Raw genomic sequence first — 21803 nt, forward strand, 5'->3', positions numbered from 1 at the left:
TTGCTTCTTGTTTACTTCATTTGGATCCTTTTCCCATTTTTTGAAAGATGTTCTTTGGGCTGTAATAGCCTCTTTCACTTCACCTTTCAACCAGTGCTGGCTGTCATTTGCTCTTACATAGTACTATTGTAGATGATGACAGATAAGACCTGTACGTTCGTTCCATTCAGTCTGCCCAACAAAATAAATTCATAGCAGAAGGTATGATGCGATACTGCATATGCATACTTGATCTTGATTTGTCTTTGACACAGGGGCGTAGCCAGACACCCAATTTTGGGTGGGCCTGGGCCCAAGATGGGTGGGCAGAAGAACCCCACCCAGTCCTGTAGGTGATTTGGTCTCTCCTTCTCTCGCCTGCATGTCATATGGTCTCAAACATCCCCCTCTCCCGCATACCTTATAAATAGCAGATTTTCACTGGCAGTGAGAAGCAACTAAGACACACTGGTCATGTTGGCCCTACAGCCTTCCCACTGCTGCAACTTCCTGTTTCCACATAGGCAGGAAAAATGTCAGAGGGGAGGCTATGGGTCCGGTGTGAGCAGTATGTATCAGTCACTGCTTGCTGCAGGTGAAGATCTGCTATTTACAAGGTATAGGGACAGTTGTTGGGAGTTTTCAGCTAGTGGGGCTTCGGAATCCCTGCCAACTACATCATAGATGTGCTGCTACTGGGTGGGCCTGAGTCCAAAGTGGGTGGGCCTAGGCCCACCCTTGGCTACGCCACTGCTTTGACATTTTCAGGGTACAGACCATAGATGTCTGCAAGACACTGGCCTTGTTCTCCAACTACTGAAATTCTTATTGAAGCCCGTTCAAATCTGTCTGGCCCCAATCACGGCACAGACCGTAGAAGTCTGCCCGGCACTGGCTTTGCTTGAATAACTTGTGTTGCCATCTAATCATCGCTAAGCTTGTTTGGTTCCATGCAGTGCCTTAGCGAGGGCAGCTGACACCCGGGGCGGGTCGCCGCTGCGCACCTTCCCCCCCCCCCCCCGAGCGCATTCTTACTTGAATTAGGAAGCGAGGGGCGGGCGAGAGGGCTGATCCGTCCCCGAGTGCACGTCGCTGGGAGCTGCGTCGGCTCCGCTGGTTCCCTGCTCTCTCTGCCCCGGAACAGGAAGTAACCTGTTTGAGGGCAGAGGGAGCAGGGAACCAGCGGAGCCGACACCCCTCCAGCGGCGTGCACCCGGGGCGGACCGCCCCACCGCCCCCCCCCCCCCTTCCTTCGCCACTGGTTCCATGCCTTCTATAAAAAGATTCCTTTATCCCAAGCATTTTTGAATTCCATTACTGTTTTTATCTCCACCACCTCCACCGGGAGGGTATTCTGTATGTATCTACCACCCTCTCCATGAGAAAGTACGTCCTGATATTATTCCAGAATCAGCCTCCTTGCAACCTCAATTCATGCCCTCTAGTTCTACCACCTTCCCATCTCTGCGGCGGCCCAGGGAAGTGTGCGGTGGCGGCGAGCAGGAGGTGAGTGACCGAGAGCAACTAGAACCCTACACTCCTTCCGTAAAACTCCGTTCACTGGGCAAATCTCTCCTGATTGCACCCTTCTCCTCCATCGCTAACTCCAGACTCCGCTCCTTCTATCTCACCGCACCTTATGCCTGGAATAGGTTTCCTGAGCCATTACGTCTGGCTCCATCCCTGGCTGCCTTAAAATCCGGGCTAAAGGCCTACCTGTTTGATGCTGCTTTCGACTCCTAACTTGTAACTTTTATCTTATCCTTATGTGTCCTTCTGTCTGTCCTTACCTTATCCTTTTTGGTCCTATCTGTTTGTCCTGATTTAGATTGTAAGCTCACCTTTGTGTGAAGGCGCTGCCCGAGATGAAACAACGGATCGTCGCTCCCTTCTGCCTCCACCGACGTCTCTCTCCTTCTTCCTCATGTGCACGCCCTCCTCTGACGTAAGTTTCCTACGTCAGAGGAGGGCGTGCACAGGAAGAAGGAGAGAGACGTCGGTGGAGGCAGAAGGGGGCGACGATCCGTGTTTCATCTCGTGCAGCGCCTTCACACAAAGGTGAGAGGCGCTGCACGGCCGGTAATGCGGAGGGGGGTCCTTTGGAGGGGGGGAACGGCGGCGACGAACTGGGGGGGGCGGAGCAAGGGGCGGAGGATGGCGGGAGGCGGAGCAGGTTGGGAAAAGAAGAAGATGAACACAGGAAGGGAGGGGGGCCCGGCGCTGCTAAAGTTTAACTTTTTATTTTCAGTTTTTAATTTAGTGAAGGGCGGAAGCGTGGAACAGCGGCGATCTGGGGGGGGGGGGGCAAGGCCGTCCATACAGGACGCTTCTGACGAGCGCCTTTGCCCCCTCCTGATCCTTTTTTAAGGTATGTTAATTTTTTTAGTAATGCAGGGGAAAGCGGAGAGCCAGTGTTTGTGGTGTTTTTATTTTTTTTTCTCACTTTTCATGTTTAAACATGCCAGCTTTGATTTTTCTGGTACAGGGGGCAGCGGGGAGATGACAGCTCAGGCCTTTACGACTGGTCTGACCACATAAGTACATAAGTACATAAGTAATGCCATACTGGGAAAAGACCAAGGGTCCATCGAGCCCAGCATCTTGTCCACGACAGCGGCCAATCCAGGCCAAGGGCACCTGGCAAGCTTCCCAAACGTACAAACATTCTATACATGTTATTCCTGGGATTTTGGATTTTTCCAAGTCCGTTTAGTAGCGGTTTATGGACTTGTCCTTTAGGAAACCGTCCAACCCCTTTTTAAACTCTGCTAAGCTAACTGCCTTCACCACATTTTCCGGCAATGAATTCCAGAGTTTAATTACACGTTGGGTGAAGAAATATTTTCTCCAATTTGTTTTAAATTTACTACACTGTAGTTTAATCGCATGCCCCCTAGTCCTAGTATTTTTGGAAAGCGTGAACAGATGCTTCACATCCACCTGTTCCACTCCACTCATTATTTTATATACCTCTATCATGTCTCCCCTCAGCCGTCTCTTCTCCAAGCTGTATAGCCCTAGCCTCCTTAGTCTTTCTTCATAGGGAAGTCGTCCCATCGCCGCTATCATTTTAGTCGCCCTTCGCTGCACCTTTTCCAATTCTACTATATCTTTCTTGAGATGCGGCGACCAGAATTGAACACAATACTCAAGGTGCGGTCGCACCATGGAGCGATACAACAGCATTATAACATCCTCACACCTGTTTTCCATACCTTTCCTAATAATACCCAACATTCTATTCGCTTTCCTAGCCGCAGCAGCACACTGAGCAGAAGGTTTCAGCGTGTTATCGACGACGACACCCAGATCCCTTTCTTGGTCCGTAAGTCCTAACGTGGAACCTTGCATGACGTAGCTATAATTCGGGTTCTTTTTTCCCACATGCATCACCTTGCACTTGCTCACATTAAACATCATCTGCCATTTAGCCGCCCAGTCTCCCAGTCTCGTAAGGTCCTCTTCTAATTTTTCACAATCCTGTCGTGATTTAACGACTTTGAATAACTTTGTGTCATCAGCAAATTTAATTACCTCGCTAGTTACTCCCATCTCTAAATCATTTATAAATATATTAAAAAGCAGCGGTCCTAGCACGGACCCCTGAGGAACCCCACTAACTACCCTTCTCCATTGTGAATACTGCCCATTTAACCCCACTCTCTGTTTCCTATCCTTCAACCAGTTTTTAATCCACATTAGGACATTTCCTCCTATCCCATGACCCTCCAATTTCCTCTGTAGCCTTTCATGAGGTACCTTGTCAAACACCTTTTGAAAATCCAGATACACAATATCAACCGGCTCCCCTTTGTCCACATGTTTGTTTACTCCTTCAAAGAATTGCAGAAAATGATTCGGTGTAATCGTCGGTATTGTTAGTGCATCCCGAATCGCCCACATTACAATGGTAGTTACTCCGTTTTCGTTAGCTGCTTGCTTCGTTGGAAAAGGCCTTTAATGCATGCAACGTTGGGTTGTTAGAGGGTCGTTAAGGTTTAGTGCATCTAGCCCTCTGTTGGGCTTCCCTAAATGTCCTATTATAATAGCATCCTTCAAGGATACCCCTCTCCGAACCATATGCTCTTGAGTGACTGTTGGCTCCCCCCCCCCAACCACACAATTCTAGTTTAAAAGCTGCTGTCTCTGCTTTTAAGATGTTAGTGTCAGCAGCCTGGTTCCATCCAGTTAAGGTGGAGTCCATCCTTTCAGAGTAGCCTCCCCCTTTCTCAGAAGGTTGCCCAGTTCCTAACAAATCTAAATCCCTCATCCCTGCACCGTCATCTCAATCACACATTGAGACTTCTGAGCTCTTTCTGCCTCTTGGGTTCTGCGTGTAGTTAGGGAGCATTTCGGAAAATGCCATCCTTGAGGATTTAGATTTCAGCTTTCTACTTTAGAGCCTAAATTTGGCTTTCAAAACCTCATTGCCACATTTTTGTATGTCATTGGTACCTACTAAAATCCTATCTAGGTGATGCGTGAGGTCCACCAACTTCACACCAGGCAGGCAAGTGTCCAAGCGATTCTCATGACTACTAGCCACCCAGCTACCTACATGCCTAATCGAATCACTAACTACAACAGATGTCCTAACCCTTCCCTCCTGGGCAGAAGCCCCTGGAGACACATCCTCTGTGCAAGAGGATAGTTCATCCCCTAGTTGGCAGGTCCTGGCTACAGGATTATTTCCTACTTTCTGTTTCCTTATCCAAGCCCAATAAATGCCTTTTTGATTTTCTGATATCCGTTGCTCTAAAACTCATTATTAACCATTGGAAGAATAATTCGGATTGTATTGTTCACCTTAGGTGGAATTGGGTTTGCTTGTTTAGGAAACATGAGAAGCAAGTAGAGCAGTGATGTATGTTAGCCCAAAATTCAATAAAGAGATTTCAACCATTGAAGAGTTCCATGTGATACAAAACTAAAGAAAATGGAAAGAGGAGTTCCGAAGCCCAGCGGGAGTGGGAGGTGAGCACGGAGGGTTTGGTGGGCTGTTCTACTATGGCAGCGCCGTCGCATGGTGCGACTGCAGCCATTTTGGGTGCTTTGGTTGTTTCCTCTCCGCAGCTGTATGATGCTTTCCCGCCCAGTTCGGCTTCTACAGCCCTTCCTCCATTCGTGGTGGGTGGTTTGACCTCCTTGCTTCCCTTTTCGCCTGAGTTTGTGCTCTTAATGCACCAGGTGTTTCTTCTTAAGGGGCCTCCAACAGAAAACGAGTTCACAATATCAATGTCTCTGGTAACATTCAACTGCTAATAAACACAAACCAGGACTCAAAAGCCACCTACTGCGAGTAAGTGTAGTAACAAACAGTTATTTCACCCGTATGTGATCAATATTTTTTATGTGTAGAGTACCCTCAGATATAAACCACCGTGACTGCAGTCAATAATGCTGCTACAACGTGGCATAGCACTTCTTTCATTGGGTAACTCCTACTGTATTTTTTTGGGTAAAGAGCAACCTCTGCTCGTATTTTTTTGCATCCCAATCACCACAGTGCTATAAAATCACTTATTCATTTGTTTAAAAGATTACATATACTAGGTGAAAAAAACTGTACACTTATCTCGTGAGTTCTTGCCTCTCTGGCAGAACTGTGTTGCCTTGCTGAAACAATTAGCAATTGCCTTCCCCTGAAGGCAGCAGGCTGAGACTTGCCCCGGGGGGGGGGGGGGAGGGGTCAGCTGCAAAGAAGCACAGGCTGGAGTGGGACGTGGGTTCCTCCTCTTCTCCTCCGCTATTTGAGGCAACCTTGTCCATGGGGTCCGTTGAGAAACCCATATTTCTTGAGGACAGGCATGCTCTGGGGCTGATGGGGATGACCCCATGGCTGCCAGGTTGTTTGCCAAGGAGGAACTTTGATCACGCAGGCACTCAAGGCGCTTCACATTACTCCCCGGGAAAGCAGGACCATTCAGTGGCTCCCCTCCTTTATGTCTAGGACCAAGAGGCTTCTGAAATTATTTCATTTCCTTGGGGCCATGGATGAGTTGATTTAGGCGCAGTGAGTGCCTGTACTCTGGCATGAAAGGGGTCAGGGTCATGACACACCTGTAGCCAATTCTTCCGGTGGAGCTGGAGCGGTTTGTCCAACCCAGGGTCGATGCCCTTGTTATGGCTGCCTCAAAGAAGATCACTATCCCTGTGGAAGGTGGTATGGCTCTGAAGGATGTGCACAATGTCAAGATTGAAGTGACCTTGAAGCTTGCCCTTCAGGTGGCCACTCTTAGCCTCCAGACTGCGGTCTGCCCATCCTACGCTGCTTGGGTGTCCCAGTTGTTGTCACAGCATCTTACAGAGCTGGAATCCCAATCCGCTTCACCCACTTTGGAGGCGGGATTGTCTTACATGGATGACACCTTGTACGATCTGCTTCAGGCCTTAGCCAAACAAATGGCGTTGGCTGTTTCAGCGTGGTGCTGGCTCTAATTGCGGAATTGGGCTGTGTATGTAGTTTCCAAATGGCGCCTGGCTAGCCTTCCTTTTAGGGGCAAGTTGCTGTCTGGCGAGGACCTGGAGAAGCTGGTTAAGGATTTGTGTGATTCTAAGGTCCAGCCAGGGGCGGCCCAAGGCAACCTGCCGCCCAAGGCAGGAATGAGATGCCGCCCACCCCTGTGCTTGATCTAGCATCTCCCCCTTTCCCTGCGTTTACATTATTTTCTCTTCCAAAAGGCGGCATGGCAGCGACTCCTATAGTCCCTGGTTGACTCCTAAGGGACTACAGCTCAGCTTGCAGTAGAGTCCGGGCCTCTCCTGGAGCTCCCTCTTGGAAACCTCTGTATCGGGGCCTCTCTGAACTGTTCAGCCTCGGATTTTAGCTCCAGCCTGATCTGAGCCCCTCCCCTCTGACTCAGCATCAGCCTCAGCCTTGGCAGACTAGCACCACCTGCTGCAAGGTGGCTGAATTGCATCATCAATGAGGGAGTGCTCTTCTCTATACTCTCCACTCCCTCACAGTAACATAATAGAAGGGAAAATGATGTCTTACCTGGTAATTTCCTTTCCTTTAGTCCCAAGGATCAGTGCAGAACCCACCTCTTTTGGTTCTTAGCTGGCCTTTTGTAAATAGTCGGGTGTGTTCGGTGCAAGGCACAATGGGAGTTGATTTCTTTGGCTTTGCTTTTCTTCATGTGATTTCAATAAGAGGCAGGAGTTTCTTTCTGGTTATCGTCTCAGTTTCTTTCCTACTTCTTAGCTAGTGAATACTGACTTGAGCTGGATTTACAAGACTACATATAGCACAGCTTAATAGTGCTCTCTGTCTCCACCTGCTGGTCGATGAGGGACATAACTCGGTTGTCTGGACTGATTCTTGGGACTAAAGGAAAGAAAATTACCAGGTAAGACATAGTTTTCCTTTTTCTGCACTCTAGCACATCTCACTCTTCTCCTCTGCCTGTCTTCTTTCCACATCTGCTCCTACCCTACTCCCTACTGTTCCTAATTCTCCTGTGGGCGTTCTTCCCTTCACCTGTCAGACTTATCTGCATCCCTACCAGCACTTATGCTGTGTCTCACTTTATTATAAGGCTAGCAGTAGCCTTCAATAGGAGGAAGGTGGGGGCCCTGGTGGCAGGCCAGCACTGTAGTGTTAGCAGATCAGTAATAGGCATATGGTGGCAGGAAAGTGACACCAAAAGGCTGGAGCCACAGCATGTGGCGAGAAATTATTTCATCATGGTCCTGCAGCAAAATGCAAACCCTACAATAGTCCCTCTAGTATTATGCCTCACTGAGAACCCTTGCTTTAGCAGTAAGCTGGGGTGTGCCCCCAACCCCACCCACACACAAGCAGCTACATCCTGAAACCCACCCACCCCGAATGGAGGAAGGGCTGTAGGAGTGGCTGTAGGAGTGGAGGAGTGGCCTAGTGGTTAGGGTGGTGGACTTTGGTCCTGGGGAACTGAGGAACTGAGTTCGATTCCCACTTCAGGCACAGGCAGCTCCTTGTGACTCTGGGCAAGTCACTTAACCCTCCATTGCCCCATGTAAGCCGCATTGAGCCTGCCATGAGTGGGAAAGCGCAGGGTACAAATTTAATAAAATAGATACTATTGGAGATTCTACATGGAATGTTGCTATTCCACTAGCAACATTCCATGTAGAAGCCTGCGCGGCCACATTGGTGATCTGCAAGGGCCGACTTCTACTTCTACTTGCGCTAGTGGAATAGTAACATTCCATGTAGAATCTCCAATAGTAGCAACATTCCATGTAGAAGCCTGCGCGGCCACATTAGTTATCTGCAAGGGCTGACTTCTAGTGGAATAGCAACATTCCATGTAGAATCTCAAATAGTAGCAACAGTGGAGGAGTGGCCTAGTGGTTAGGGTGGTGGACTTTGGTCCTGAGGAACCGAGTTCGATTCCCACTTCAGGCACAGGCAGCTCCTTGTGACTCTGGGCAAGTCACTTAACCCTCCATTGCCTGCCACATTGAGCCTGCCATGAGTGGGAAAGCGTGGGGTACAAATGTAACACAAAAAAAAAAAATAACATAGCAAGGGCTGCAATATCTCATGTAACAAGCAATGCATGGTTTTAGTTACTCATGTTACTCCGGGCTATCTTAAATGATTGACCTTATAGCGCAGGCTGCACCAGTGTTGCTTGTATAAATTAATACAGTTGTTTTGCCTGTAGCGACTTGTGGACTAATAGATTGTTTTCTGTATTTTTGAGCAGATCATCAGGCTGTGAATGGAGAAAAGCATGATGAAAAACCTCTTATAAAGCTGCTACAGCAGAAGTTGCCATCAGAAGGAGCTAATTGGGAGGTTATGCAATATCTTAATAAGGGGAGAAGATGCACCAGCTTGTATTCTCTAACCACAGAAGCAGAAAACACGAGAGACAGTAGCACTCAGCATGAAAAACTCTGGGAAACGACACCAGGGAAAACGTTCATTTGTGAGGAGTGCGGCGAGAGCTTCACCTTCCAGTATGACCTTATCGACCACCAGGAAATCCATGAACCAGAGAAGCCCTTCCCATGCAAGGAATGTGGGAAGAGTTTTACTCGGAAGCTCAGCCTCCAAGCGCATCACAGAATCCATACAGGAGAAAGACCCTTTGCGTGTCCCACATGCGGGAAGGATTTCATGCATCGGCAGCACCTTGTGAGGCACCAGAAAATTCACACTGGGGAGAGGCCGTATCCCTGTACGGAATGTGGAAAGCACTTCAGAAACAGGCCACAGCTCGCAATACACGAGCGAGTTCATACGGGAGAGAAGCCCTATAAATGTGCAGAATGCGACCGACGATACAGCCAAATGACAGGACTCATTTATCACATAAGGACCCACACAGGGGAGAGACCTTATCAGTGCTCGGAATGTAAGAAAAGCTATATCACAAATTCAGAGCTTGCTGCCCACAAAAGGAAGCACACGGTAGATAGACTTCTGAAAGATAATTTTGAGCAAGGCCTCGTTGAAAATGCTACGTCTTTAAAAAGTCAGAATATTCAAAGGACAAAAAGGCCCTACAAATGCAGCGAGTGTGAGAAAAATTTTGTCCGCAGCTCAGAACTGGTTAATCATCAGAGAATACACACCGGCGAGAGGCCCTACAAGTGTTGGGAATGTGGGAAAAGCTTCACATACAAATCATCGCTGATCAACCACTGCAAAATCCATACCGGGGAGAGACCGTTTCCCTGTCTCGAGTGTGAAAAACGGTTCTTGTCTCAATCGGCCCTTGTCGTCCACCAGCGGACGCACCAAGGGGAAAAGCCATATCGGTGCAGTGAGTGTGAAAAGAGCTACACTCAGAAGTCAGGTCTTCTGGAGCACCAAAGAGTCCATACGGGAATACCTTACACTTGTCGGCATTGTGCAGAAATCTTTCGCAAGAAGGTGCACTTTATAAAGCACTTGAGAGTCCACAGAGAGACCAAACCCTTCATCTGCATTATTTGCAAGAAGAGTTTTGAACTGGAGTCACTGCTGCTCCAGCACCACAGGATCCACACTGGTGAGAGACCATTTACGTGTGGCAAATGCCGGAAAAGTTTCCGGCAGAAAGGGAGCCTCTCAAAGCACCTAAAGACTCACGCTCGTGAGATGCCATTGGCCTGTCCTGAATGTGAAGAGAGGTTCAGTAGCAAGTACCGTCTTACTCAACACCAGAAAATCCACCAGGGAAAATCCTTGGGTCAAGACTAAGATTAATGTTTGTCGTAGATTCGTAAACAAGTTTGGGTTGGAAACACTCCAGTAAGATACTTAACAATCGAACAAAATCAGAGAAGAACTTTGCTTAGGGAAGGGTCAGTTTGAAGTGACTGTTCATTTACTAGGCTGAATTTACAAAGGATCTTCCAATATTAGGACCTGCAAGTCAGTGACAAAGAAAATATGGATTTATTTTTTATATTTGTACCCCACGCTTTCCCACTCATGGCAGGCTGAATGCGGCTTACGAGGGGCAATGGAGGGTTAAGTGACTTGCCCAGAGTCACAAGGATCTGCCTGTGCCTGAAGTGGGAATCAAACTCAGTTCCCCAGGACCAAAGTCCACCACCCTAACCACTAGGCCACTCCTCCACTGTTGCTACTATTTCAGATTCTACATGGAATGTTGCTATTCCACTAGAAGTCGGCCCTTGCAGATCACCAGTGTGGCCACGCAGGCTTCTGTTTCTGTGAGTCTGACGTCCTGCACAGACTCGCAGAGGCAGAAGCCTGCGCAGCCTTCTACATGGAATGTTGCTAGTGGAATAACAACATTCCATGTAGAATCTTCAATAGTAGCAACATTCCATGTAGAATCTCCAATAGTATCTATTTTATTACATTTGTACCCCGCGCTTTCCCACTCATGGCAGGCTCAATGCGGCTTACATGGGGCAATGGAGGGTTAAGTGATTTGCCCAGAGTCACAAGGAGTTGCCTGTGCCTGAAGTGGGAATCTAACTCAGTTCCTCAGTTCCCTAGGACCAAAGTCCACCACCCTAACCACTAGGCCACTCCTCCACTCTGGGTTTATTGTTTTTCTGTGTTTTGTTTTATTTGATGTACACCATTTTGATTGCATCTTTGGAAGTAGGTAGGCAGTATATAAGAATTGAAATAAATACAGAACAACTCTAAATTAGTCTCAGCTGTGCTAGGGGTTACTTGGCTGAACATAAGAAAAGTGTCTAAGACAGCAAGTCCCATTTTATTTGGAGGAGTGGCCTAGTGGTTAGGATGGTGGACTTTGGTCCTGGGAAACTGAGTTTGATTCCCACTTCAGGCACAGGCAGCTCCTTGTGACTCTGGGCAAGTCACTTAACCCTCCATTGCCCCATGTAAGCCGCATTGGGCCTGCCATGAGTGGGAAAGCGCAGGGTACAAATGTAATAAAAGAGATACTATAGGAGATTCTACATGGAATGTTGCTACTATTGGAGATTCTACATGGAATGTTGCTATTCCACTAGCAACATTCCATGTAGAAGGCTGCGCAGGCTTCTGCTTCTGTGAGTCTGACGTCCTGCACGTACGTGCAGGATGTCAGACTCACAGAAACAGAAGCCTGCGCGGCCACATTGGTGATCTGCAAGGGCCGACTTCTACATGGAATGTTGCTAGTGGAATAGCAACATTCCATGTAGAATCTCAAATAGTAGCAACAGTGGAGGAGTGGCCTAGTGGTTAGGGTGGTGGACTTTGGTCCTGAGGAACTGAGTTCGATTCCCGGCACAGGCAGCTCCTTGTGACTCTGGGCAAGTCACTTAACCCTCCATTGCCCCATGTAAGCCGCATTGAACCTGCCATGAGTGGGAAAGCGCGGAGTAGAAATGAAATAAAAAAAAATATTACATGTATATGTGTGAGACAAGAAGATGTGTGTTTGTGTATACATACAGGAGTTTTGGCTGGATATGGATTTAGGATTCTGATATGTCTCACACTGGGTTTGTGTTAGCAAAACTGAGAGGAGCTGACATTACACTTTGTGTTATTATGATTGAAATAAATTTGTGGAGGAGGAGCCAAATGTTTACAGCAGTGGGCTGAGAATCAGGGCAGTCCATTTCAAATCCTACCAGTGCACCTTGTGATCTTGGACAAGTCATTTAACCAGTGGCCTCACCTCTGGCTCGGGCCCCCTCTGCTTTAATGACTCCTGGGGACCCCTTACAAGTCCTGCCTGTGTTGCCAGAGCAGCACTTAAGTCAGCAGACACGCTTTGGCTACCAGTTCTGGCTCTCTCGTGCATGCTCAGTTCAGCGACTGAACCGAGCGTGCACGAGAATGCCAACGGTGGCTGAAGTGTGCGGCTGGTAGGGTTTGGCACCCCCGGCAGCAAAGGTATACTTTAATTGGGTGGGATGAAGAGAATACCCGGCCCCCCCACAAAATGGACTTCTGGCTACATCCCTGCACTTAACCCTTCACTGCCTCAGATACAAACTCAGATTGTGAGCCCTCCAGACACAGAGAAATACTTACATGTATATCTTTATCACATTGTCATTATTGAACATTACACAGTACCCTTGCTCCTAAATAACGTACATTTTCAGTTCTTGAACTACAACAACATTCTGTAATTCTCATTCCGGAAATGGTGATCACCATTACGGCTTATTGTAAGCCATATTGAGCCTGCAAAGAGGTGGGAAAATGTGGGATACAAATGTAGCAAATAAATAAATAAATAAAGAATTACATTTTTAAAAAATGTGTTTTTTAAAAAAAGTGTATGGTGGCGTGGCAATGAATGGGATGTGAGCATGTGTGGAGAAAAATCTCGCTCTTGAAAATTGCTTCCACTCCCTCCTTGAACTGGGTAACTTGCAGCTCTGTTTATCATGACACACTTTCAGCTGCATGGGGGTCAGTTTTAAGCTCATTTTTAAGATCTGGAGGCAGAGATAGTACAAGTATATTAGGTGCCCTAGGCGAACTCTCAATGAACCGTTGATAATTAAACTTCATAGCCATGATCTCCCCGGAATAATCCTGTACCAATGCGTAATTGTACATTACAGTTTTGAAATGTTAAACTCTCTTTCCTATATATGGAGGTACTTTCCAAAAGTCATATAGCTCGGTAAATGGGCTTTTTGAGAAATGCACATCCTCCCTGAACACTGATGGTTCTTTGAGATTGTGAGGCTGTCAGCACAGATGGTTTTGCTTTCACTGTAGCTGCTCCTTGCTGTCTCCCAGAACTTGTTGTTGCCTAATCTGCCTCACGGTTATGCTGACTCTTGTCCAGAAGTAAAAACAAAACAAGCCCCCCCCCCCCCCAAAAAAAAAAAAAGTATGGATGTGTATTTCAAAGTAATCACTTGTTTCTAGATAACAACTTTTAGTAAGACCAGGCCTGTTGCAAGGAATGGGCAATAAGGGAAATGGGACTTGATATACCGCCTTTCTGGGGTTTTTGCAACTACATTCAAAGTGGTTTACATATATTCAGGTACTTATTTTGTACCAAGTAACATTCCATGTAGAAGCCTGCCCTTGCAGACCACCAATGCGGCTGCGCAGGTTTCTGTTTCTGTGAGTCTGATGTCCTGCACGTATGTGCAGGACGTCAGACTCACAGAAGCAGAAGCCTGCGCGGCTGCGTTGTTGATCTGCAAGGGCAGGCTTCTACATAGAATGTTGCTAGTGGAATAGCAACATTCCATGTAGAATCTCAAATAGGGAAAGGGCAATGGGACTTGATATACCGCCTTTCTGAGGTTTTTTGGTTTATATATATATTCAGGTACTTATTTTGTACCAGGGGCAATGGAGGGTTAAGTGACTCGCCCAGAGTCACAAGGAGCTGCAGTGGGAATTGAACTCAGTTCCCCAGGATCAAAGTCCACTGCACTAACCACTAGGTTACTCCTAAGGGTGATCATTCTTGGTACCAAGTGTGGGGGGGGGGGGGGGGGGGGCAAAATGGAATAAATCAGATGACCAGATTAAGATGAGAACTGTTTCCGTCTGAATGATACAGAGGCACAGTGAGAAAAAGGGACTTGCCCCAGGGATCACAGAGAGTCTGTGGCAATACCAGGACTTTGCACCGAATAATACAGTATGGTTTGCTTCTGGAAACAGCCCCCAAACATTCTAGAGCAGCCAAGAGGGATACAGTAAATGGCTCTTAATCATTGCCTCCAAAAACTACTTGCAAAATGGAATAAACATATTTAATCTGATGACACATTAAGACAAGAACTGTTTCCATCTGAATGACACAGTACAGTTTGTTTCTTGGTGGAAATGGCCACCAAGCGTCCAGGGGGTGAGTTACAAGCTACATGTACCAATCGCAAGAGAAAGAAACATGGGATGTATCTTAGTGACAGAATAGGTGTGTTATGTTTCAACAATGTTATTGGTAATGGTCAGTTATAGCATCTATGGCAGTCATAGCAATTGCAAACATGTACAGTTCAGTTAGAAAACCATCATCACCATTTTTGTCTTTACGTGTTTTAATCCCTGGTCCCCCATTCCCCCCCCCCCCTTTGTTATGTGTGTCCGATCAATACAAAGTTCTGGAGGTACAGTATGTTTCACGGGGGCCTGAACGCTGGTAGCCCTCCGAGATTAATCATTGGTATATTATTATTATGGCACTGTATTGGCCAGAAAGAAACAAACATAGTAACAAGTTAAACATCAACCTTTTAACAATAGTTCCTCAACTTAGCCCCCCCCCCCTCCTTTCCCACCCCTCGTGTTCCAACCCTCCCCACCCCCCAGAATAGGTGTGTTAAATAAGTTTCCAGCATGTCTGTTTCCGCTGTTGCCAGTAAGTTAAAGGTTAACGACTCAATGATCTGAGCCATCCGGCAAAAAGAGGAAGAGATTCGGCAGTCTGTTCGTGAAGCAGCACAAGAATGTTCCAAAACAACATCTGTGGCTCATGATGAGTCAATGGAAAAGCGGTTAAATTTGTGGATAATGCAAATGGTGGATGGAAAAAAGGCATTGTGGACAGCATTGCTGTGAGGATGAAAGCCAAACAGATTTACAAACACATCACCCAGGGTCAGGAAAACAGGAAAACCCTTTTCTTCTAGTTCTGGCTGACCTGCATGTTTTAAAAGGTGATATGTGCTTAAAAAATGTTAGTCTTTGTGGCGAGGCAGGTTTAGCTGACAACGAAGCTGCAGAAGAATTTAAAACATGCCTGCAAAAATAGTTGTGTGCCAAAGCAGGACTTCAAAGTTGATGAGACTGGCTTGTTTTACAGACAGGCTGGCAAATGGACATATATAACGAAAATGGCAGCCAGAGCCCCTGGTTTTAAGGCATTTAAAGATAGTGCCACCCTGTTGTTGTGCACCAATGCCAAGGGTAATTTCAAATGCAAGCCTCTTTTGGTGTACAGAGCCCCAAATCCTCGTGCTGTCAAAGGGAAAGAACCTGAACTGCATGCCAGACCGTTGGAGATGGAACCACAAAACTTGGATGACGTCCACATTATTCTGGGATTGGTTCAACAACTGTTTTGTTCCACCGTAAGAGCCTTGCCATAAAGGTACTGCTGATTTTGGATAATGCACCAGTACATTGTCGTGCAGACCTAGAAAATGTACACCCCAAAGTTGAGGTTCTGTTCATTCCCCCGAACACTGCGTCCATCATCCAGCCCCTCGATTAGGGAATAATAAAGGCTTTCAAGTGCCGCTACATGCAGGAGCTTTATAGCAAGGCCTGTGAAGCTCTAGATGCTGACGAGGAAACCACCATGCTGGACTACTGGAAGACAATGACAATATGTCAATGTAATCGACTATGTTGAGATAGCCTGGGATGGTGTCACACAGGCTACTGTAAACAATTGTCAGAAAAAAAGCTTGGCTGGACTGCGTAATTTGAAGGTGTAGCTGAACATGAGTAGAAATGTGGAAAACATGACACAGGAAGATGTTGAGGTAATTTTGGCATAGACCGTGTTTAAGACTTTTATTGTAAGCCACATTGAACTAAAGTAATTTTGGAAAATGTGGGTTATAAATGCTGGAATAAATAAAAATAAACCTGTCTGTGAGGACAGCAGGGCCGCCGAGAGGGGGGGGCAGGGGGGACAAAATTCCCAACCATGCCGCAGTCCCACCCACCCGCCCTTGGCTCCCCCTGAGGTCATTGCTATTGCCGTCGCCCCCCTCCGTCCATCACCGGGCCTGGCCCCCTCCATTCAAATCACAGTGACTCACCACCTCGCTCCGTGTGAAAGCGAAGCAGCGGCAGTCTGCAGATCGCTTCCCTTCGGGCCTTCCCTCTATAGTACAGGCCTTAGGCCTAGCCCTTAGTAACAGGCCAAGCATAGGAAGGCATATACACCTCCCTGTGTCTCACCCTCGTCTGATGTAAGTTTTGTAACTTCCGTGAGGGCGGGACACAGGGAGGGAAGGCCCGAAGGGAGGCGATCTGCAGACTGCCGATGCTGCGCTTTCACACGGAGTGAGGTGAGGCGCTGTAATTTGAATTCAGGGGGCCCGGCCCGGTGGTGGACAGAGGGGGGCGACGGCAATAGCAATGACCTCGGGGGGGCGGCCTTGCCCCGGGCCCGGCCCGGCCCAGTCTCTCGGTGGCCCTGGAGGTCAGCAGGATGTATTAAGTAACAGAGGTACTCCAATTTCATTCCAACCCATTTTAACTTAATTCTATTGCCCTTCCTCAAATCTGTTACCCAAATAAACACTCTAGGCAAAACCATTGGGTCACTTTATTTGTAACTGTAACAAACACAACATCATTTACCTAAGCCAGAAATAAACTAATGTGTATTTGCCAGGCTGCAAATATATACAGTGGAGTACAGTTAGTACGCGGTGTTCGGGCGGCATAGCTGTGTAACCGTGTACTAAAGGGGTGCTTATTACCAGAACATTAATGAAGTACTGTAGCATCAAAAATGTTGCTTTGCTTCATTTCCAAACCAAGAAAGTATGTTGTAGCTACCGCCAGGTCATTTCCGGTACAGCCTACCGTGTATTATCGAGTACCGCACATTAATTTAACTACTCAATAAGCTGTCTCCCTGTAATCTTGCCTATATCATTCTCATCCAAGTAAATGATGATAACTTATGTACTTATGTACTTATGTAATCTCATGTCCCAGTAGATACCACGAATTCCCATCCAGACAACTGCCACACCAAAGGCCTCGAGAGACAGGCGAGATCCATAGGGTCGCAAAAGTGGCCGCTGAAAGGCCCAGAATACAAAGGAATGGCCCACAACCCAGACCCAGTTGTCTTCTAGTGCCTCTCTTTGCCGAATCTAGAAATGAAGAAAAGAAATAGTTACAGTCTCATTGCTCCGGCCTAATATATTTGGCATACACCCCTGATTTCCACCTGCCACTAAGCTGGATGACCCCCAATGACAGTCCCGCCTCAGTGGCTTCAGTTGCCACCCCAATTCAGAAAGAATGAGAGCCAAAGCCATGTGAGTTCAGACCCAAAGCCTCAAAATTGAAAATGCGTTAAAAGGGAGAGATCTTGATGAATCAAAAAATGTATCCCTCTCGCTGGATGCTGCTCCAAAAAAAGATTGCACATTTGCTATAGGACAAGTTACTGCAGACAGCACACTCCTCAGTTTTAATATCTCACCCCTACCCCGCTGGTCTGTCTTAGAGTGTGCTACCTGTATGTAGAGCCAGGCTGATTCAATTAAGCAGTGCTGCTACCAGCGGCAAGGGGGAAAAGTGACAGGGACAGCAGGGAGGGAGAGGGTGGAAGGAGAAAGGGGACAGATGCTGGAACTGGGAAGGGGGGGAAGGAACAGATGCTGGAACCGGAAAGGGGGGAGGAAAGGAAATAGGAAAGATGTTGGAATGGGGAGGGGGAAGGAAAGGGGACAGATGCTGGAACTGGGAAGGGGGGGAGGAAAGGAAATAGGAAAGATGTTGGAATGGGGAGGGGGAAGGAAAGGGGACAGATGCTGGAACTGGAAAGGGGGGAGGAAAGGAAATAGGAAAGATGTTGGAATGGGGAGGGGGAAGGAAAGGGGACAGATGCTGGAACTGGGAAGGGGGGGAGGAAAGGAAATAGGAAAGATGTTGGAATGGGGAGGGGGAAGGAAAGGGGACAGATGCTGGAACTGGAAAGGGGGGAGGAAAGGAAATAGGAAAGATGTTGGAATGGGGAGGAGGAAGGAAAGGGGACAGATGCTGGAACTGGGAAGGGGGGGGGGAAGGAACAGATGCTGGAACTGGAAAGGGGGGGAGGAAAGGAAATAGGAAAGATGTTGGAATGGGGAGGAGGAAGGAAAGGGGACAGATGCTGGAACTGGAAAGGGGGGGGGGAAGGAACAGATGCTGGAACTGGAAAGGGGGGGAGGAAAGGAAATAGGAAAGATGTTGGAATGGGGAGGGGGAAGGAAAGGGGACAGATGCTGGAACTGGAAAGGGGGGGAGGAAAGGAAATAGGAAAGATGTTGGAATGGGGAGGAGGAAGGAAAGGGGACAGATGCTGGAACTGGGAAGGGGGGGGGAAGGAACAGATGCTGGAACTGGAAGGGGGGGAGGAAAGGAAATAGGAAAGATGTTGGAATGGGGAGGAGGAAGGAAAGGGGCCAGATGCTGGAACTGGGAATGGGGGGGGGAAGGAACAGATGCTGGAACTGGAAAGGGGGGGAGGAAAGGAAATAGGAAAGATGTTGGAATGGGGAGGGGGGAAGGAAAGGGGACAGATGCTGGAACTGGAAAGGGGGGGAGGAAAGGAAATAGGAAAGATGTTGGAATGGGGAGGAGGAAGGAAAGGGGACAGATGCTGGAACTGGGAAGGGGGGGAGGAAAGGAAATAGGAAAGATGTTGGAATGGGGAGGGGGAAGGAAAGGGACAGATGCTGGAACTGGAAAGGGGGGGAGGAAAGGAAATAGGAAAGATGTTGGAATGGGGAGGAGGAAGGAAAGGGGACAGATGCTGGAACTGGGAAGGGGGGGAGGAAAGGAAATAGGAAAGATGTTGGAATGGGGAGGGGGAAGGAAAGGGGACAGATGCTGGAACTGGAAAGGGGGGGAGGAAAGGAAATAGGAAAGATGTTGGAATGGGGAGGAGGAAGGAAAGGGGACAGATGCTGGAACTGGGAAGGGGGGAGGAAAGGAAATAGGAAAGATGTTGGAATGGGGAGGGGGGAAGGAAAGGGGACAGATGCTGGAACTGGAAAGGGGGGGAGGAAAGGAAATAGGAAAGATGTTGGAATGGGGAGGAGGAAGGAAAGGGGACAGATGCTGGAACTGGGAAGGGGGGGGGGAAGGAACAGATGCTGGAACTGGAAAGGGGGGGAGGAAAGGAAATAGGAAAGATGTTGGAATGGGGAGGAGGAAGGAAAGGGGACAGATGCTGGAACTGGGAAGGGGGGGGGGAAGGAACAGATGCTGGAACTGGAAAGGGGGGGAGGAAAGGAAATAGGAAAGATGTTGGAATGGGGAGGGGGAAGGAAAGGGGACAGATGCTGGAACTGGAAAGGGGGGGAGGAAAGGAAATAGGAAAGATGTTGGAATGGGGAGAGGAAGGAAAGGGGACAGATGCTGGAACTGGGAAGGGGGGGAGGAAAGGAAATAGGAAAGATGTTGGAATGGGGAGGGGGAAGGAAAGGGGACAGATGCTGGAACTGGAAAGGGGGGGAGGAAAGGAAATAGGAAAGATGTTGGAATGGGGAGGAGGAAGGAAAGGGACAGATGCTGGAACTGGGAAGGGGGGAGGAAAGGAAATAGAAAGATGTTGGAATGGGGAGGGGGAAGGAAAGGGGACGATGCTGGAACTGGAAAGGGGGGGAGGAAAGGAAATAGGAAAGATGTTGGAATGGGGAGGGAGGAAGGAAAGGGGACAGATGCTGGAACTGGGAAGGGGGGGAGGAAAGGAAATAGGAAAGATGTTGGAATGGGGAGGGGGAAGGAAAGGGGACAGATGCTGGAACTGGAAAGGGGGGGAGGAAAGGAAATAGGAAAGATGTTGGAATGGGGAGGAGGAAGGAAAGGGGACAGATGCTGGAACTGGGAAGGGGGGGAGGAAAGGAAATAGGAAAGATGTTGGAATGGGGAGGGGGAAGGAAAGGGGACAGATGCTGGAACTGGAAAGGGGGGGAGGAAAGGAAATAGGAAAGATGTTGGAATGGGGAGGAGGAAGGAAAGGGGACAGATGCTGGAACTGGGAAGGGGGGGAGGAAAGGAAATAGGAAAGATGTTGGAATGGGAGGGGGAAGGAAAGGGGACAGATGCTGGAACTGGAAAGGGGGGGAGGAAAGGAAATAGGAAAGATGTTGGAATGGGGAGGAGGAAGGAAAGGGGACAGATGCTGGAACTGGGAAGGGGGGGGAGGAAAGGAAATAGGAAAGATGTTGGAATGGGGAGGGGGAAGGAAAGGGGACAGATGCTGGAACTGGGAAGGGGGGGGGGGAAGGAACAGATGCTGGAACTAGAAAGGGGGGGAGGAAAGGAAATAGGAAATATGTTGGAATGGGGAGGAGGAAGGAAAGGGGACAGATGCTGGAACTGGGAAGGGGGGAGGAAAGGAAATAGGAAAGATGTTGGAATGGGGAGGGGGAAGGAAAGGGGACAGATGCTGGAACTGGGAAGGGGGGGAGGAAAGGAAATAGGAAAGATGTTGGAATGGGGAGGAGGAAGGAAGGGGACAGATGCTGGAACTGGGAAGGGGGGAGGAAAGGAAATAGGAAAGATGTTGGAATGGCGAGGGGGAAGGAAAGGGGACAGATGTTGGATTTGTGAGAGGGAGAGAGAGATTAAATGAAGGAGGTGCTGCTCTACCGGAGGGAGGGAGAGAGGAGGACAGATAGGAAGAAATGCTGTACTAAGGAGATGGGCATGTGCTGAACCGGGGGGGGGGGGGGGGGGGGGAAATAAAAGGGAGGGGAGAGAGAGACAGACTGGAGGAGAGGAAGAGACGGGACCCAAAGAGGGAAATAAGTTGGGGTGGAGGGGGGAGGAAGAGAAGGTGAAGGACAGAGATATTGGCCCCAGGGTAGAGAGTAGGAGGTAGGGGGTGTGTGAGGAAGGAAAAAGACAGAAGAGATATTGGGAATTAAGGGAGCATAGGGGCTGGGACATGAGCAATACTGGACAGAGACGAAATAGAGACACACACAGGCAATATTAGATATGAGGAGGGATGCTGATCACAGAGGAAAGGATATAGACTGCAGAGCAGGTCAAGATAGGGACGCAGAGCGGAGATATGCTGAAAATAGAGGAGGATAAGGACACTGAAAGGGCACATACTGAATATGGCGGGATAGAGAAACAGATATAGAGGGGAAATGCTGGACAGATAGGGACACAGAGGGGAGGAAGATGGATGGTGGACATGGGGAGAGAAGAAAAGTCAAATGGACAGGAGACTGCGCAGACAGGAAAAAAAAACAGAAAGAGACACTGGGACTAACGCGAATAGAAAAATAAAATGCTCAGACAGCAAAGGTAGAAAAATATTTTATTCTGAATTTAGTAATTGGAATATGTCAGCATTTATTATTTATTTACTTTCATTGTATGTACGTATGTAGTAGGCTATGTACACATTGTTTTGCCAATAAAGTATGTTGAATCTTGAAATCCTTCCCTCTCCAACATAGCCTAGTATTCATGTTGCCCCTTTCAGTTTGGGGGGTAGATAAAAGAACTGTGCACTTTAGACTGAGCATGCACGAAGGCATCTTTCCTCCCTGTGTGCTGCTGGGAGCTGTAGTTTTTTTTCTTCCTTTTTGCAGAGGAACTTGTCCAAGAGCCTTCTTTGACTGCGAGGCTGACTGACTATCCCTCCCCTCCTGGTCAGTATACCTTGCAATTCGTCTGCTGACTTTAATTTCTATGTGATGGTAAAAGTTAAAAAGAAAAC

At 48.1% G+C, this 21803-nt stretch overlaps 1 protein-coding gene across 1 annotated transcript; it reads left to right on the forward strand.

The window, feature by feature from the left end:
* The first annotated feature begins 8767 nt into the window (after positions 1–8767).
* Positions 8768–10335, forward strand: LOC115459292 (zinc finger protein 501-like). The gene has a single exon (XM_030189133.1). The coding sequence runs from the start codon at positions 8768–8770 to the stop codon at positions 10154–10156; it is 1389 nt and encodes a 462-aa protein (XP_030044993.1). The 3' UTR covers positions 10157–10335.
* The last annotated feature ends 11468 nt before the right edge of the window (positions 10336–21803 follow it).

Source organism: Microcaecilia unicolor, unplaced genomic scaffold, assembly GCF_901765095.1.
Source record: "Microcaecilia unicolor unplaced genomic scaffold, aMicUni1.1, whole genome shotgun sequence".
In the NCBI taxonomy this organism is placed as follows: domain Eukaryota; kingdom Metazoa; phylum Chordata; class Amphibia; order Gymnophiona; family Siphonopidae; genus Microcaecilia; species Microcaecilia unicolor.